Genomic DNA, 20,000 nt, shown 5'->3' with positions numbered 1-20,000 from the left:
GATGTTATGATTATTAAATTGTTATTAAAGTATCAATAACATTTAAGACAACAAAATAATGCAAAAGACCCTTTCCAAAAGTCAAGGAAAAGGGTAAACAGGTGAAATACGTAGGACTAATAACTGACTCCTTAGTGACTAAGCACTTGTTGAGCCATCTATGTGTAAATACAATAAATAAACTTGTATTACATTGGGCATGGCATGTATTATTGCCATTCATGCCGACTGGGTTAACACAAGTCTCTCTCTTAACCCAATGTTGATGGGTACGATGTGTACGTACGTGCCATGCCCATTGTCAGTTACTTGTTTGATTGTTTTTACATATAGATGGCTACACTTGTACTAAGTCACCAATGAGTCAATTACGAGTACTGCCTGTCTCGCCCGTTTACCCTTTTCTTTGATTTACGAAAATATTTTACTTTATCTTATTTTGCTGTTATTAATGTTTAGAACATTACAGTAATTATCATGTTTATAATAAAAATAACACAATCAATATTCATAGCACTAGTAAAAATTACATTTTTCCTGCCAATTCAAATCAGGTAAGGTCACAAGGTCTACTAATTGACTCCTTTGTGGCTAAGCACTAGCAGAGCCATCTATGTGCAGAGACATTTCACAAAAGCACAGCATTTTCCTCATTCTTTATTAACTTTCCCCAGAGGCATTAGGTTAAACAGACACATATTAATTTTTTGCTCTTCTATATCATTACCCAGTAACATCCAACAAAAAAAATTTATTTGTCTTACAAAATGAAAGAGACAGAACCCACTGGCACCTTGTACATACATTTTTTACTGCCGGTATATTTTACCAATTTTGTATACATGTATACATGCACTCCCAGCATCAATAAGCATTGTATCTCAGCTCATCTCAGCAATACTTACTATTTCTGGATTCACATCCACACTTGCATTCACATTTGCTCTCAAATATGAACCCACAACCACTACAAATCACTTGCTAAGAGAAGCTGGACATCTAGTCTGATAGGACTTTAAGGACTTGAATGAGATCATTTCTGAGATGAATACTTATTGTGGGAGTTGAAGATCGTTCATCATTTTTCATGAATACCAAAAGTAATCAGAGGATAGAAAACAAACCTATATCATAACAATATCTCACCTCATAAACAGTAATTTTGCAAACAAAGGCAGTTAAGAGAGAAAAAAATACACAGTGATGAAAGTTAGTTTAGAAATTTGGAAACATAGGGATTGATGACTCTTTTTCTCATGTCTTTTAAAAACACATATAAGTACTTTCAATGAACAGCAATAGCTTAATAATAACAGTCCAATTTGCCATAGTCATGGTTTCATGTGTGATTTGGGGAAAATCCTATTTGTCATAAGGCAGTCTGTCACAATCAGCTGAGCTTTTTACGTACAACCTTTTCATTATCAATGAGATGTACGTAGTTTCCATAAATACATCTGGTACTATTTGGCAAGTTTTCACACCTAAATCATCCTCATACCCCATGTTCCCCTTGATGACGGGTGAAGAAAAAAAAAAAAAACAAAAAAACTATGCTCTGGCAACACGCCGACATTGTGCGCGGGAGTTCGGTACATCAAGCCATATCACCGGCTCATCGCACTTTGGCGTGCCACCGTGGCATACAGCCGCACGCCACAGATCGAGCAGTTTGTTTTGACCCGCCAGGAAGGGGTTAAGAGTGGATGTAGTGAGTGTGAATTAGTAATTCTGGTATATATTTCATCAAGTCAAAACCTCAGTCTTTCCTCTCCCACATATCCCCACATCCACTTCCAAAATAAACTTGCTAGACATAGTTAATTGGTATTCACTGTCTTATTAATATACATCTAGATCAATTATATATTTGCAAACGATATATTTTTTTTTATAAAATAAACATGTTTATACAAGTTGATCATGTATTGTTTTACAAATTAATTGCACTTTATCCCGATTTTTATAATTTGTAGTCAGGGGTAAAAAAAAATTAGTTCTTCAGCAAATACTATTTAAGAGTAAAAGGAACACAAAAATGCAAAAGACTTTTAAGGCAACAAGAGCTGTAATGACATCAATCAAGGGCAAAATGGCATTAGTATCCGAGTACTATGTGTATAAATCTAGTGAGCAAAAAAACAAAGCATTTAAACTCCTTTCTTTCATTTGCAATGTTTGTCTGTAATTGGTCTTGTTTGTCTGTAATTGGTCTAAGTGATGACTAAATGATGTAAACTGGGTGACTATAACATGGGAAGCCACATTGCCCAAAAGGATATATTTATCCCAAATAGAGCTGGATAAATTTTGACAGAAATGTAGATCCTCCTATAATGCAAACACCCATATTTCCTGAAAAGGCTTTTGTTTTGATAAATGCCGCAAAGTTTCCATTTCTGTTTCTCCAAAAATTCCAGAGTAAGCAGCATGGTTCAAAAGGATAATGCAGTACACTGGATGTGTGTAATACACAGAATTTTGTGGACTAATCCAATTTGGATAAAATTAAGAGGATACCATACCATAATTCATTTCAAGGTACCACATTGGAAGGGAGGGCTATAGAAGAGGAAATTGAAATTTGAGGAAATTTTCATACTTGGCTTCCTCACTTAAGAGAGAGAGGAGAGAGGAGAGACCCCATTTCCTCTGATCAACCATGGTTTGGACCTCAATGCAAAAGAGCCTTGGACATCAAACATCAAACATGGATCTGATATATAAGAAATCCTACAAACAGAAACAAGCAATTCCATAGACAACAATTGGGATATACTCAGATATGAGCCATTAAGCAATGGGAGAAAACTACAAAAAAGAAATTAAAAGATGGTAAAGTTGGAACAGAATTATGGTGGAACATTGTTAACCCCTTCCTGACGGGTCACCTCTATAGACGTGAAAACAAACCGTTCGAAATGTGGCATGTGGCTGTATGCCGCGGCGGCACGCCAAATCGCTCCAATGCGGGGATTCGGCTTGATGGGCTGAACTCCCGCGCTCAAAGTTGGCGCGTTGCCGTGGATCGCCAGAGTGTAGAGTTTTATTTTTTTAGTTTTCTACACCTGTCACCCAGGGTTAAAGACAAGTATGGCAAAACAGAGGATGAAACTATCCCACCATTAATAACAAAAGATGGGACACTAGCAGAAAAGACAGATGTACTGGCAAGATATTTCTCAAGTAAAATTACAGTTCCTTATCCTGAGCAAAAACCACCCACACTTCCCATTGTGAGTAATGAGAAACTAAGCAGGATTACAACAAGCAGGGGAGAAGTGGAAAAGCTCCTGCACAATGTAGACATAAGAAAAGCTACAGTACCTGATGATGTTAACCCTCGGAAGCTCCAGAAGTGCACAAAGGAGCTGTCCTCTCTTCTCGCTTTAATTTTTAACACATGCTTAAGCTACTGCAAATGGCCTATACTTTGGACACAAAGGAATGTTGTCCCCATCTTTAAAAAAGGAGACAAATCCAGTCTAAAAAATTCCCAGCCAGTTTCCTTGATGTCAATCATCAGCAAGATATTTGAAAAAATAATATCTTCACACCTAACAAACCACCTTAAAAAAAAAACATCTTCTGTCTATCCATCCCTATGGGTTTCGGAAGAACTGCTCTACTGCCAACCTGCTGTTACAGATGACTGCAACATCGAGGGAGCCTTTGATAGTGTATGGCAGTTAGGTTTGTTAATCAAGTTAAAAGAATTTAGAGTGGATGGTGAACTCCTGGTCACTTTGAAAAATTATCTACTTGACAGACGAAAATCACAGCAGGAATCCCTCTAGGAAGCATATAAGGCCCTCTGCTGTGGAATGTATTCCTCAATGCCTTGCTCCACCTCATTCCTGAAGCCAAAGGATTTGTGGATGATGGATCACTCTCTAAGTATGAACCCAAGGAACAGGATGCCACCATAGAAAAACTAAATGACAGACTCGCAACAAATCTCGACTTGGAGGGAGAAATGGCAGGTCTCCATTGCCCTGAATAAAACTTAGCTTATGTTTGTTGAGAGGACGAACAAATGGACTTCAAAGGAAAAATGAGAAAGAAATAAGACAAGAGGAAATTGAAATACTGAGCATCACATATGACAAAAAAATGACTTTCAAAAGTCACATAGAAAGCTTGGTGAGAAGGACTTCACATAAACTTGAATCCCTAAAAAGAGTCAGCTGGCTGCTGGAAGGTGAAGAGAAGGAGCTCCTCTACAAGGCACAAATTCACTCTTCACTCGAATACTCCTGCCTCGTGTGGGTAAGAGCAAACATCACTAGCCTCAAAATCCTGGATAGAATACAAGATAGAGTGAAGAAAATCATCAAAGACAGGACCCAACAGTATCAACTGAATAACGACAGCCTTCAACAAAGGAGAGACGTAGCTGGCTTGACAAAGATGTTCCACATCCATCACCAACACATCCAGCAGCTGCAGCATATGAGATAGCCAGGAAGATGAGCTGCACACCCAATGAGAACAGTGGAACGAGCACCTGCCACACTGGAGGAACCTTGCTGATGCACGGCACACCACCAGCGAAAGTTTCATTCCAGATTTTCCAAATTATGGAATCTATTCATTTCTACCATTGATGTGGAAGCTCAGTCCTTACAATCTTTCAAAAGCAAAGCACATGTGTGGCTAAAGACCATTAACAGATAATTATATGATTTGTAAATTATGCATTATAGTACATGAGTATGTGGCATAATAAGATGAGGTTAGACTTTAAGATAGGAGTCACTAAAAATGAATTCCTTTAGTCAGAGAGAGAGAGAGAGAGAAATTCAGCCTGACATAAGTAGTACTATTATGGTTGATTATCACTGTCTGGGAACTACACACTGTTACCAGATCTATGAATAAACCTATTGTTTTTTTTGTTTTAATGATGCTTAGTTACCAAGGAGACAAGTACTAGGTATACTTGGTTTTACAAATTTATCTGTTTTCAAGAAAAAAATGTTTTTACTTTTATTACTATCATTACTGTTAACAAAGTTATAGAAAAATGATAATGATAGTAATAACAATAACATAAATTACAAAAATACGAGCTAAAAAAACCCAAGAATAAGGTAAACATCTGAGATCAGGTATGACAGTACTTGTGGAGCCATCTATATGTAAACAAAATGTCAATGGGTTGAATAAAAATGCAGAATCAAAATTCATGCAATTTCTAAGAAAAGTCTAAATCTGATGTCATATTATACAGAAAACTTACACGCAATCTCCAAGTTTCAAAACACAGCAGGAATCAGAAAACATAAAAGCATCTGTATATATTTCTTCCTTTGAATGAAAAATTCATTCATAAAAGATACTGTTGTATTTAAGAGCAATAATATTTTCCCAAGAAATTTATGTGATGCACACTTGGAGTCTATACTTGTCAGTAAAAAACACTTTTTCATTCAAAAGATGCAGTGGCATTTATAAAATCTGGGAAATAAATCTAATGAATCATCCATGTATATCTTACTTAGTAGTTCAGGAATATAACTCTGGATCGTTAAATAACAGTTGGCATCAACCAGATTTTAAATATGCAATCCTGTATGACTGTGCAAACCATTAGCTATTCATTTGAGGCAACTTTAATACCTGCACAGAGTCAAGGCTGACTGGCTTAAGCCACACATGGGGAGGTTTCCTTGCTTGCTGTAGAAGGATAATCATAAACATCACCTATTATTATGACAAAACTGTGAAACCTCAACAAAACAGTGTACTAAAACTGCCACAAGAATATATATGCAGCATGCCTTAAAATATGAGATTAAAAAAATGTATGCTTTTCTATAATAAATTGAATTCAATGTAACCATAAAAAATATATTACTCTACAATGTAAGCTTAACTTAAGTCTGATGGGCATGGCATGTACATACATGCCATGGCCACTGTGAGTTTACGTTATCAACTGTTTTTACACAGATGGCTACACTACTAAGTCACCAATGAGCCAATTATGAGTACTGCCTGTCTCGCCCATTTATCCTTTGCCTTGATTTATGAAAATATTTTACGTTATCTTATTTTGCTGTTACTAATGTCTATAACATTATAGTAATTATAATGTCTATAATAAAAAATAACATAATCAATATTCATAGCATTAGTAAAATATACGTTTTTCCTGCCACTTCAAGGGTAGGCGAAATTTGGTAAGGTCACAATGTCTACTAACTGACTCCTTTATGGTTAAGCATTAGCAGAACCATCTATGTACAGAGACATTTCACAAGAAATTAAAATAAGCACATTTTCCCCAGTGGCATGTAGTTAATATCTCAATAATATTTTACAATCTAAAATCTCTGCAAAGCCATTAATACTTTTTGCTAAGTCTATCATTACATCATTGCTACAAAAAATGTTGAGCATTAATAAGCAAAACAGACATTGGATTAATAATTAAATCACTAAATGTATGTCTGAATTTTTAGCTTTAATGACTACTGCAAATACTAAATTTAATGATTATTTCCAAATATTGTATACTCAAATAATACACAGAATTATTTAAGAAGTAGCACTCAAAATGCAAAAATCAAGAGTAAAATAATTACTAGTGTTTCATAAAATAAAATGTTATGACATTTTACATTACAGCTTTATTCTAAACATAATATACCCTACTACTATTCTCAGATTATATTTTTTTATGGTATACTAGATACTTACTATGGCTGTAATGAACTAATAATATTAGTAGAACATTTTGTGGATATTAAATATAAACTTGAACTTTAGCATTCAGAATGAATGAATTAAAAACATACCTGGTACTTTTATCCACTTCTTCTCCAATAGAATTCAAAGAGTGTAATTCATTAGCAATTGAATCATTTCCAGAATTAAATGGGGAACTAAAGATACTACTTCCTAGATGGTGACCACGGCTTCCAGGCAGATTCTGTAAAAAATAAATAAATAGATAAATAAAATTATGCATAAAATTATCATCTTGTATACCATGGAAATGTCCCAGTAAAATCTAGTGTGTGTATGTGTGTGTATACATGTATACATGTATACATATCTACACACACATATATATATATATATATATATTTATATATATATATATATATATTTAACACATATACATATATATATATATATATATACATCTATATATATGTATTTAAATATATACATATATATGTATATATACACACACATATATATGTATATATATACATATACATTTTCTATATATATATATATATAAACACACATATAATATATATACATATATATAATATATATACATACACATATACATATATTACATATATACAAATATATGCGTATATCATAAACATATTGAAAAAAAATAAATAAATAAAAAAATAATATATATATATATATATACATATAAACACAATAATATATACGTAATATACATAAAGATATATAAAGAGAATACATATATATGCACACGCACAAACACACACACGCACAAACACAAATACATACACACACAATATAAATATACATATATATACATATACATATATAGATTATATATATATATATATATATATATAAATATATAATAATATATATATAATAATATATATATAATAATATATATAATATAATATATACATATTATATATTATATACAATATATATATTATATAATATATATTATGTTAAATATAGTATATTATATTATATATATTATATTATATTATATATATTATATTATATATATTATATTATATATATATTATATTATATATATATTATATATATTATATTATATATATCATATTATATATATCATACATATAATATAATATAATATAATATATATAATATAATATATATAATATATATAATATATATATAATACATATAAAATATATATAATATAATATATATAATATATCATATTATATATATCATACATATAATATAATATAATATATATAATATATATAATATATATATTATATATAAAATATATATAATTTAATATATATAATATATATAATATATATAATATATATAATATATATAATATATATAATATATATAATATATATAATATAATGTATATTTAATATATAATATATATATATATATATATATATATATATATATATACATACATATATATATATTTGCACAGGGTAACCAGCTTAGGATAGAAGGCAGAGGAGGAAGGTGAGGAGATTATTGGCAGGAGAAAAGCCACTGTTCAAGTTGAAATTAGGCAGCAGCTTTATTATCCCCTTCACTACGGGTCACGTCTCTAGACGTCATAACAAACCGCTTGAAATGTGGCGTGCGGCTGCACCAAAGCACTACGAGGCGGTCCTTTGGCTTGATGTACCAATCTCCCGCGCTCAAAGTCTGCCCTGGACACGGCAAAGGTCGCGGGCTCGCGCCACGCAGCCGGCCGGGGGCCGCCGGGGTAACCATTCCCTGTGCCGCCCCGCTTCTCGGTCGGTTTGTGGCCCTGCCCTTCACACAGGCGACCGCTCCCGTCTAGACGTCCGGAATGGTTTCCGAGTACCGCCCCCCCCCTCACTGAGGTGAAACAACCTTTGGATGGTTGCTTCAGAGGGATGAAAGGAACCAGCTGACAAAAAGGACAAAAGCCCCCTTCCCTCACTGAGGTGAAACAGCCTTTGGATGGCTGCTTCAGAGGGAAGGGGGAAACACTTTGAAAAGACACAGGTCCTTTCCTTCCTCACTGAGGTGAAACAACCTTTGGGTGGTTGCTTCAGAGGAATGTAAGGAAGTGCCTGACAAGAACGCAAAACCTCCCTTCCCTCACTGAGGTGAAACAGCCTTTGGGTGGCTGTTCTAGAGGGAAGGGGGAACTACTTTGAAAAGACACAGGTCCTTTCCTTCCTTACTGAGGTGAAACAACCTTTGGGTGGTTGCTTCAGAGGGATGAAAGGAACTGCCTGGTAAAAGTGCAAGACTCCTCTTCCCTCACTGCGGTGAAGCAACCTTTGGGTGGCTGCCTCAGAGGGCTGAGCAAAAGGGCTCCAAACAATGATGTCTCGTAGGTGGAAGGGCATCCCCTCTGGTCTCTCCCCAGGGGTTTACACCTACCCACGCGTTTGCCGTGCGTGGCAGCCTTGTGCGCTGTGGAGACGGGAGTCCTGGAGGTTGAGCGATGCCGTGAACGAGTACGCCCTGCGGCTAGCAACACGCCCCTTTGGTCCTCTATTCCAGCAAGACAGGCGGCCTGATCCCGGCCCGGTCACGGTCAATCGGCTGGTCAAGCAGTCATGCCGCCATTGGCACTCACAATGGTCCGTGAGTGCCGTCACAATGGCTATTGGCTGCGTATATCCTCTCATCACTCCTGTTTGCTGTTAGACACTGGTTCTGACACTCAGCTTCCCCTTGTTGGACTCCGTGGTGGTTGGGGGCGTGAGAGGATGAAGCACTTACCAATTCATGGAAAAAATAATCAAACACCCCCCACAGACTGAACTTAAAGTTGACGAACCGCGCAAGGCCCAGACCACGGTAGTCACCATGAAGGCATATGTGCCTTCCGGTGGCAAAAGAAAGCCCCAAGCACAGGATGACACTGTCACCCCTGCTGCTAAGGTGGACAAGACCGAAGCCAATGGGTCTGTCCACCGAATAGTCAAAGATCTTGACTCGCGAGCTGGCCTCTCCAGGCCAGCAGCTAAGCCAGGGAGGCCCCTGAGTTCACAGACGGCCTCCCCGACTGAGAGGGGAGAGCAGGCTGAACCAGCCGCATCAGCTCCTGCCTCCTCAAACAAGCCCGAAAGCCGAAAGGGCGGGCCGAAGCGTCCGAGGCCGGATACCGACTCTGATGAAGAGTCGGGACCCCCTAAACGCTTCGACCAGTTCAAAGTGCCAGCTAAACCCGAAGGCTTCGACAATGCCTACCAATTGGTCAGGGCATTGGAGTTGCAACGGAAAATCTGGTTGTCGATCCGGGTCGCCCGAGATCAGGGCATGATCATAATGGCCAAAGATCAAGCTACCTTAAATTTCCTCCGGGAAACGAAGGAGCTAACTGATGGGAGAAAAGTGAGTCTTTCCCCACTAAGTCCCGAGGAAAAGAGAACCAAGATGGTGCTACTTGGCTTCTCAGTCTCGTATGATGTGGAGCTGATCGCTTCACACCCACAGGTCGTGCAGGCTTCCCGAATGTCGAAGGGGAAGACCCCAACCAGGCAAGTCCTGGTGACCATGAAAGGTGCCCCAACCACTACCCTTGATCTGGGTAACTGGGGCACCTACAACCTTCGAACGTATGTGCCAGAACCACTTCGGTGTTTCAAGTGCCAGAAATACGGTCACCACAAGGCTAACTGTACAGCCAAGCCTAAATGTGGTGTCTGTAGCAAGGCACACAACACAGAGGTATGCCTCAAGGCATACAAAGAGGAAAAGAGGGACACAACAGCCAAATGTCCCAACTGTGCCAAGAAGCATCATGCCTGGAGCCTGACTTGCTCTGTCAGGAAAAAGGCGGCCCTCAGGCGTCAAGAGATTGCTCAAAACCGATCAGACTTTGTTCCTGCCCCACCGGGCACCCATGTCTGGGGAAGGAACAAAAGCGAAAAGGCCCCACGACCTCCTAAGAGGAAGGAAGCCGCCCCCCCAGCCGACACCGGATGTCTCCAACAAAAAGGAGTTTCCGACAATGCCAAAGGTGCAGAAAAAGAAACTAAAGAAAAAAGTTTCTAAGAGCACCACAAAAACCTCCCCAACAGATGATCATCTCCTCTTTGACGAGGACGATATGACTCTCCTGTTAACTGCTGTTGTCACAGCAGTAGCAACAGCCCTGGGGAGGTCGAGTGAGGAGGCCGAGAAGGCAGTTTCGGTCGCCATGACGGCAATGACCCAGACTGTCGCAGCCCTGAAGGGAAGAAAGCTGGCTAGAGAAAAACCAGCCTCACCCTCACCCCAGGACGAGACTCCCCTCCCCACTCCAAACCAGGCCATGCCTTCACAGGCAGAGCCAAAACAGGCTGAATCTGTGCAGCCAGAGCCAGATCACGCTGACCTTGCCCAGGCAAGGCCAGCAAGGCCAGCCAAGAAAAAGCCTGAGAGAAAAGCCGAACCAACCAAAGGAACATTGACATTGTCATGCTCCAGGAGACATTAACAGTGGACACTGTTCGCTTCTCAGGGTACCATGCCTTCACACTGCACACTTCACACTCTCACCCTTGTGAGAGCAACAATCCCCTGCTCCGCAATAGCCGATGCATCGCACTGTGGAGACGATGTTGAATCCCTTGCCGTCGAGGTTCACCTGGCCGGGGGGCCCCTCAAACTGTACAATGTGTACAGCCGGCCACGCTGTAAAAGCTTAGACATCAGCCAGGTCTGTGCTTCTGCTGCACACGACCGAGTGATCATAGGGGGAGACTTCAATGCACACCACCCCATCCTGGCTCCCTGCCGGGCACCGGATGCGGCCGGCTATCACATAGCCGACATGCTAGAGACATTCCCTGAGATCGCTCTCCTCAACACCCAAGAGCCAACGCATGTCAGAGGAGGGGTCCTAGACCTCACCCTGGCCACTGCGACTCTGGTGGGGAGGATTGGCTGGTGTGTCGATGACTGTCACAAGTGACCATTACGGCACTATAACTACCCTCATGGATGCTGGCCCAGCCGAAATCCTAAGACCGAATCCAAGATGGAAAACAGACAAGGCCAACTGGCAGGCGTTTCAAAACGCCTTGGCCCTCTGTCTGAGATGCAACAATCCCCCACAAAGCGAAAATGTGGAAGTGCTCGAAACCAGCCTGCTAAACGCCATTAATGAAGCAGCCTCACAGACCATACCCAAAACTCGGCCTGGGTCCAGAAGTCACAAAGACGCCTGGTACTTCAATGACGAGATCAGGGAGGTCAACCACAGGGTGAACATGTGCCGAAAACTATTCCGAAGGCAAAGAACCCCTGACAACCTATCCCTCCTAAGGGAAGCTGTCACGGATGCCAAGGAAACTGCCAACAGAGTCAGGCAGGAAAAGTGGCTGGAATGGTGTGAGTCCTTCGACCACCAAACCACACTTTCAGAGCTGTGGCAACGGGTCAAGCGAGGTACCAGCCGCTCAGCCCCGAGGTGCACCCATCACGACCCCCAAGCAGAGGCTAACAGACTGGCGCACGAGTTCTCTGCGAGAACGAGCAGCAACAGTCTGCCAGCCGAGCTGAGGGCAAGACAAGAGTGTCTACAGCCAGACAGACACGCTCAGATCAGAGAAAGGGCAGCCGAACCCGATAACTCAGACGTTATCTTTTCTCTGAGGGAACTAAGGAAAGCCTATAAAACCAGTTCCAACACAGCCCCGGGCTCTGATGGGATCTCGTACCCCATTATCTCCCACCTAGGACTAGCAGGTGAGCGTGCACTCTTGCAACTCATCAACAAGTCCTGGGAAACTTCCACTCTACCCCAGAGTTAGAAGAGGGCTACCATAGTTCCCGTCCCAAAACCAAAGGAGCCGGGGAAGTACCGCCCCATCTCTCTGCTCAGCTGCCTGGCCAAGACGGCTGAGAGGATGGTACTAAACCGGCTTCAATGGAAAACGGGACCCCCGCACGAACACCTTCACGGGTTCATAAGGGGCATGGGCACAGCACACAGCTTAGCCACGCTCTTAAGCACAATCAGCAAGGGCCCAGCTGTGATGGTATTCCTTGACCTGGAGAAGGCTTTTGAACTGGCAAGTCCGCTTGCCATTCAGGAAAGCCTGATCCAGAAGGGAATCAGAGGAAAGCTCTTGGCTTGGATAGGTGACTACTTCAGGAACAGGACTGCCAATGTCAAATTCCAGGGTCACCTATCGCAGCACATGCCGCTCGAAAATGGAACGCCACAGGGTGGGGTTCTCAGTCCAGCCCTATTCAACACTTTAATGTCCTGCATCCTCAACATAAACCTCCCAGTGGGGTGCCAGATCATCTCGTATGCAGACGATCTCGCTATCACCTCCACTGGACCACGCAGCCAGAATAAAGCCCAGCGTTGTCTGGACCTCGTGTCAGAGGAGTGTTGTAGGACAGGACTAAAGATCTCTGCTGCGAAATCCAAAGCCATGGCTTTGAGACAGAGAGTTCGAGGCACAAGACTGAAAATCCAGGGAGTGGAATTAGAATGGGTCAAGGACTACCTATACCTTGGGGTAAGGATAGACCGGACCCTCTCCTTCCATAAGGAGGTCCAGTACCTGGTTGACCGAACCAAAGCAAGACTGTCTGTCATGAGAGCAATGACTGGGAGACGCATAGGGGCCAGACACAAAGTACTAAGATCATTCTATGTACATGCTGTCCGGCCCATTGTGGACTATGCCTCAGTCGCTCTAATTGCTGCAAAGAAAAAGCACACAGACAAATTAGAAACAGTCCAAAATGAAGCTGCCAGGATCATTCTGGGTGCCCCGAGGTGGACGAAGGTCCTCAACCTCCTGATGGAGGCAAACCTTCTCCCCCTGGACTCACGAATCGATCTAACGGCAACACAATTCCTGTCAAAGGTCATCCAGGCTCCCAGGAACACAAGCCTAAGACAAAAATTAGTCAGATGCCTAGAACAAGACAACGAGCTCGTTGCAAACAACTCCTGGCTGTCTCATACAGCCAGGGTGTTGATACGCCATCAGCTCAAAGAACAGCTTCTTGCTAAGGGCATGGACTCCCCCCACCCCGACTTTGCCGAAGCCCCGCCGTGGGCACTGAGCCTGATAGAGTTCAACATAATGAGCCTGTCAATGAAAAAGAGCCTATACCCCATGCCTAGCCTAAAGGCAGAAGCCCACAGGGTCATTGCAGCCATCACTCCTCCGGGTAGTAGAACATACTACACGGATGGATCGGTCGATCCCTTGAGCCACACTGCAGGCGCCGGCTTTGCAGCTAGGGATGCCACGCGATCCATGAGGGTAACAGACAACGCCTCCTCGCTACAGGCAGAGGCAGTTGCAATCATGGGAGCCCTAGGCCACGCGTCCCTAAGGGAAGGACACGTGGTCATACACACGGACTCCAGGGCAGCCATTGACTGTCTTCAGCACAGCTCACCCACAGACAACATCTACCTACTGACCACGATTCTCACAATGGCACAGAGAATTCTTGCTCAGGGTAGAAGAATTATCATCAACTGGGTCCCAAGCCAGATCGGCATCAGAGGGAACGAGCTTGCTGACAGACTAGCCGTCGCTGGCAGGGGTATGCCCCCAAATCCCATGACGATAAAACCGAGCCGAAAATTACTTATGGAGAAGTGTGCCTTGGTCGGTCGTACCTTCCTACGGCAGCTCCACAGAGAGGAAACGAGAACCTCCCCCTCGGCCAGCTGGTACTCAGACGCCACAGGCTCTGAACCACTGGCACTCTTTGAAGTAAGCAACAGAGGTACCGAAGTCATTCTTCACAGAATGCGCCTAGGTTACCACTGTGCATGGCAGATTATCCCAACAATAGAACGCGATGAATGGTGCTGCAAGCACTGCGGCGAGCCGAACGCCACACTAGTCCACTACCTAGAAAATTGTAACCATACACAATTCCTGAGACATGGACCGCCCACAACAGCCGCCGTGCTGGTAAAGAGGCTATGCGAAATGCTTACACCATGGCGGCAGGAGCGCTTGCTGGCAATCCCGCCGCCACGGTAAGCACCGAGTGTCAGACAACTCAATGAGACAGCCGTAAAAAAGCTGACACAGGCCGGGCCATATCTAGAAGGCCCGGGCGAAGCTAGAACTTCGTAAACCACCCCCCCCCCCCCCTCCCTCAAAGTCGGCGCATTGCCATTGATCAAGTTTTTTTTTTTTTTTAGTTTTCTTCACCCGTCACCAAGGGGTTATGGAGGATTCCAACTTCCACCATCGTTTGTTCTCGAAACTGAGCTACCCTCATCATGTTCTCAACGTCACATTATCCAGCGCACGACATACATTCTACCACGACTCCTCTCCTGCCTGGCCTCAGTCTGCTCTACACTGAAGAGATCTACTCTCTGCATCACCCTCTTCACCCTCTCAACTGCAGGCTGAGCTTTCACCAAGTGAACACTCTCCATCGCAACCTGGTCCACACTAGTCCCTACCTCAAAGGTGGGCACCTATGCTGTTCTTGTGCCTCCTGGGATAAACAATACTTTGGCAAGACAGGGACCACTCTCATTAAGTGTCTGTCTCAACCTAAGTGTGCTGTGTCCAGAGGACTGGTTAGCAGCGCTAATTGTCTTTTCTTCAGCTGATGTCCATATGGCATCTAAATTTGCCATGGCTTGTAGGAGCCCCATTCCATTAGGCATACCTCTTGCCATGATGACTGACCACAGACTGACTGACACATATACATATATACACATTAAATATATATATATACATATACACATTCAATATATATATACATATATACACATTAAATATATATACACATATATACACATATAATACATATACACATAATACATATATACATATAATGTATATGTATATACATATATATGATATATAAGAATAATATATATACACATAATACATATATACATATAATGTATATGTATATATATGTATGATATATAAGAATAATATATATACACATACACATATACATATATGTATATATATATAAACATACATATATGTATGTATATATGTATATATATATAAACATACATATATGTATGTATATATGTATATATATAAACATATACATATATGTATGTGTATATATATATATAAACATACATATATATATGTATATATGTATATATATAAACATATACATATATGTATGTGTATATATATATATATATACATATATATACATATATATATATCAATATATATAAACATATATATAAACATATATATATACATATATATATAAATATAAATATATATATATATATATATATATATAATTTATATGCATATGTATACATATAATATATATACATAATATATATATACATATAAATATATATACAAATAATATATATACATATGAATATATATACATATGAATATATATACAAATAATATATATACATATAAATATATATATATATATCATCATCATCATTCATCATTATGGAGCTAACGCCGGCAGGGGCGCATAGCCGCATCCACCCTCCGCTTCCACCTACGAGGATCCCTCATGGCGAGCCGCCAGGCAGGGGCCCGGCCCATCTCTAGTTCCTCACGACAGGTTTGATCGATTTGCCCAAGCCACGACCTTCTCGGTCGTCCCACAGGCCTCCTCCACCCAGGGTTGTCTCGGACAGAGACAACCTGATGGGCAGGATCATCCTGTGGGAGTCGAGCCAAGTGGCAGGGGCGCATAGCCGCATCCACCCTCCGCTTCCACCTACGAGGATCCCTCATGGCGAGCCGCCAGGCAGGGGCCCGGCCCATCTCTAGTTCCTCACGACAGGTTTGATCGATTTGCCCAAGCCACGACCTTCTCGGTCGTCCCACAGGCCTCCTCCACCCAGGGTTGTCTCGGACAGAGACAACCTGATGGGCAGGATCATCCTGTGGGAGTCGAGCCAAGTGGCCATATAGCCTGAGCTGGCGATCACGGATTGTGCAAGTAACAGGTCCTGTACCGGTCTCACGGTGCAGCCGTTGGTTGGACACATGGTCCCGCCAACTGTACCCCATGATCCGGCGCAAGGATCTGTTACAAAAGGCATCAAGACGAGATTCCAGAGCACAAGATAGTGTCCAAGTTTCACTACCATAGAGTAAAACTGGCAGTATCAGGGCCTTGAAAACACGTAACTTGGTCCTTCTGCACAGGTACCGACATCTCCAAATACTCTTGTCGAGAGATTTCATGACCCCTGCTGCCAGGCCAATCCGTCTACTGACTTCTTGGTCTGACAGCCCAGAGTCGTGAAATGCACTACCGAGGTATATAAAGCTCTTTGTGACTTCGATGTTTTCCCCGCAAGCACGTATCGACTGTACAGGGTCTCCTAGCAGGCCCCCAAAATCCTGGATCTTGGTCTTGGTACAGGAGACCTCTAGCCCCAGGGGCTTCGCTTCATTGCTAAATGCATCAAGAGCCGCCACAAGGGTTTCCAGAGATTCAGAGAGTACGGCAACATCATCGGCAAAGTCAAGGTCTGTTACCTTGATATTGCCCAGAGTTGCTCCACAGTGACTTTGGACAGTAGCTCTACCCAGTATCCAATCCATGCAAGTGTTGAAAAGTGTTGGTGCAAGAACACAGCCTTGCCTCACCCCTGAACTAACAGGGAAGAAGCTCGACAGGCCCCCACCACACTTTACAGCACTTTCAGTGCCTGTATACAGGTTTGCTATTAGTCCAATAATCCTTATTGGAATTCCTCTTAGTCTCAGGATCTCCCAGAGAGATTCGCGATGCACCGTGTCAAACGCCTTCTTGAGATCGATGTAGGCTGCGAGCAGCCCACGTCCGAACTCACGACGGCGCTCTATAATGATTCGAAGCGCCAGGATGCGGTCTATTGTGGACTTACCAGGAGTGAAACCAGATTGCTCTGGTCTTTGGTGCCTCAACAGGTGGTCCCTGATACGTCTCAGTAAGATGTGTGCGAGTACCTTGCCTGGTACACTGAGTAGTGTAATGCCTCGGTGATTGCTGCAGTCCCACCGATCCCCTTTCCCCTTCCAGAGAGGGATGACCACACCCCTCAGCAGGTCAGGGGGAAAGGTACCAGTCTGCCAGATGGCAGACAGGACTGCATGCAAGCCCCTTGCCATAGGTTCTCCACCAGCCTTTAACAATTCGGCTGGGATGCCACAGACACCTGCTGCTTTACTACTCTTCAGCTTGGAGATCGCCCCCCTGATTTCGGTCAGGGAGGGTGGATCCTCGCTGATGGGTGGATCTGGCAGAGGAGTCTCAACATTACCCGCATCCATGTTAACTGTTGGTGGATCAACCTTATACAACTGCTCAAAATACTCAGCCCAACGCACACGCACCCTATCAGGATCTGAGATTATCTGGCCACTTGCTGAGCGGACTGCAGCCGTCTGTGAGGGGGGCTTGGAGTTCAGCTTTCTCAGAGCTTGGTAGGCAGGACGAAGGTCATTTACAAGGAAATGGCTTTCGACCTCCTCTGCAAGACTACTGATAAACTGTTCCTTATCCCTTCTCAACAGTGACCTAGTCCTGCGCACCAGAGAGCGGCGCAAAGTGCGATCCCCTGACAGTTGAGCCGCACGACAAGCATCTGTGGCTTCCAGCGTCTCCTGCGAGATGGAATTCTGTCTTGTTCTTGGGCGTTCACCAATGGATTTCTGAGCTGCATCAAGCATTTCACGCTTGAAGTTATCCCACATAAGAACAGGGTCTGTCTGGCCCTCGAGTGCTGTGAGACGACCAGAGATAGCCTCGGCAAACCCCCAGGTACACTCGTCCTCCCTCAATCTGTCCAAATTAAACACCCTAGGGTGTTCATTTGGGCGACGGGGGGTTCTAAAGTGGACCCGGAGAGTAGCCACCACTATTCTATGGGTCAGTTCCACAGAACTCAGCGCTTCGATATACCCTGCAGTTCTGGAGGATCCTCCATCGAGTGCTAACGAGGATGTGGTTGATCTCCTTGGCCACTCTTCCTGTATCACTGTACCAAGTCCAGCGATGCGGGTCAGAACGCTGATACCAGGAGCCAGAAATCCTCAATTTCTGGGACCTAGCAAAGTCACGGAAAAGGAGGCTATTCTCACTGCCAGCATCAGCTCCTGAGCCATGAGGACTGACAGACATCTCGTAGCCAGCTCGATCACAGCCGGATACCGCATTAAAGTCGCCCAGCACAATACGAATATCTCGCCGAGGACATCTGTCTGCCACAGATGCAAGTTTGACGTAAAACATCTCTTTCACCTCAAGTTTATATACATCCGTAGGAGCGTATACAGCAACGAGACATGAAGCCAAATGAAAGCTTCAGTCTCAATACCATGATACGTTCATCGACTGGAGTGACCTCAACTACCAAGGGTTGAAGTCTGCTGGAGATGGCTATGGCTACTCCCTGGAGATGGTGGCCATCGCTGCGGCCCGACCAGTAGTAGGTGTAGCCACCCACACTAATCGTGCCACTGCCAGGTCTTCTCACCTCCGAGAGAGCAGCCACCTCAACTCTCAGCTGTTTCAATTCCCTCGATAGTAGTGGTAACCGATCGTCCTGTCGCAGGGAACGGATGTTCCAAGCCCACACCCTGACAGTCCGCCTGAGGTCTAACCTCGGGCAGTCACTCCGGGTGGGCGCCACCTCTGCCCCCCCTACCGACGCCGCCCCATATAGAGGAGGTTGGCTGGCTGCAGGCCCCATAATCCACCTGCAGGGCTCCCTAGGGCTTTCCCCCACAAGCATCACGCCAGGCTGGCGGCCGCTGGGACCCAGCTGGGATTGGGGGTAACCCCCCCTCCCCACCCGAGTCCCAGCGGTCGCCAACCCAGAGGGACCCACAGCCCGCCGTACTTGCTGGGTAGGAGGGACTTTAGCCCTCCCCCCAGCGTCAACTAATATATATACAAATAATATATACATATATATCAATTTACACAGACACACACACACACACACACACACCACATGTATATATATATATATATATATATATATATATATATATATTTATACATATCTATATATTTATATATATATTTATATATATATTTATATATATATTTATATATTTATATATTTATATATTTATATATTTATATATTCATATATATATTTATTTATATATATATTTATTTATTTATATATATATATATATATATATTATATATATATATATATATATATATATATATATCTAGATATATCCTCATCATCATCATCATCATCATCATTTTGGGGCTAATGCCGGCAGGGGCAGGGTAGTGAACTGCACTCCCAAGGTATATAAAGCTCTCTGTGACTTTGATGTTTTCATCGCAAGCACGTACCAACTGCACAGGCTCTCCTA

General features: G+C 42.6%; 1 protein-coding gene across 4 annotated transcripts in view; it reads right to left on the bottom strand.

Moving 5' to 3' along the window:
- LOC125040496 (trafficking kinesin-binding protein milt-like) overlaps nucleotides 1–20,000 on the bottom strand; it is an 82,394-nt gene that overhangs the window by 8,653 nt on the left and 53,741 nt on the right. For all 4 annotated transcript variants that reach the window (XM_047635050.1, XM_047635049.1, XM_047635047.1 and 1 more), the window contains one exon: nucleotides 6,804–6,937. In XM_047635050.1, the coding sequence (XP_047491006.1) occupies nucleotides 6,804–6,937 (134 nt within the window). The remainder of the gene's footprint in view (nucleotides 1–6,803; nucleotides 6,938–20,000) is intronic.

Source organism: Penaeus chinensis, chromosome 29 (genome assembly GCF_019202785.1).
Source record: "Penaeus chinensis breed Huanghai No. 1 chromosome 29, ASM1920278v2, whole genome shotgun sequence".
Classification (NCBI taxonomy): Eukaryota; Metazoa; Arthropoda; class Malacostraca; order Decapoda; family Penaeidae; genus Penaeus; species Penaeus chinensis.
Note: the sequence above shows the minus strand (reverse complement) of the source record. Positions and strands in the feature narration are given on the sequence as shown.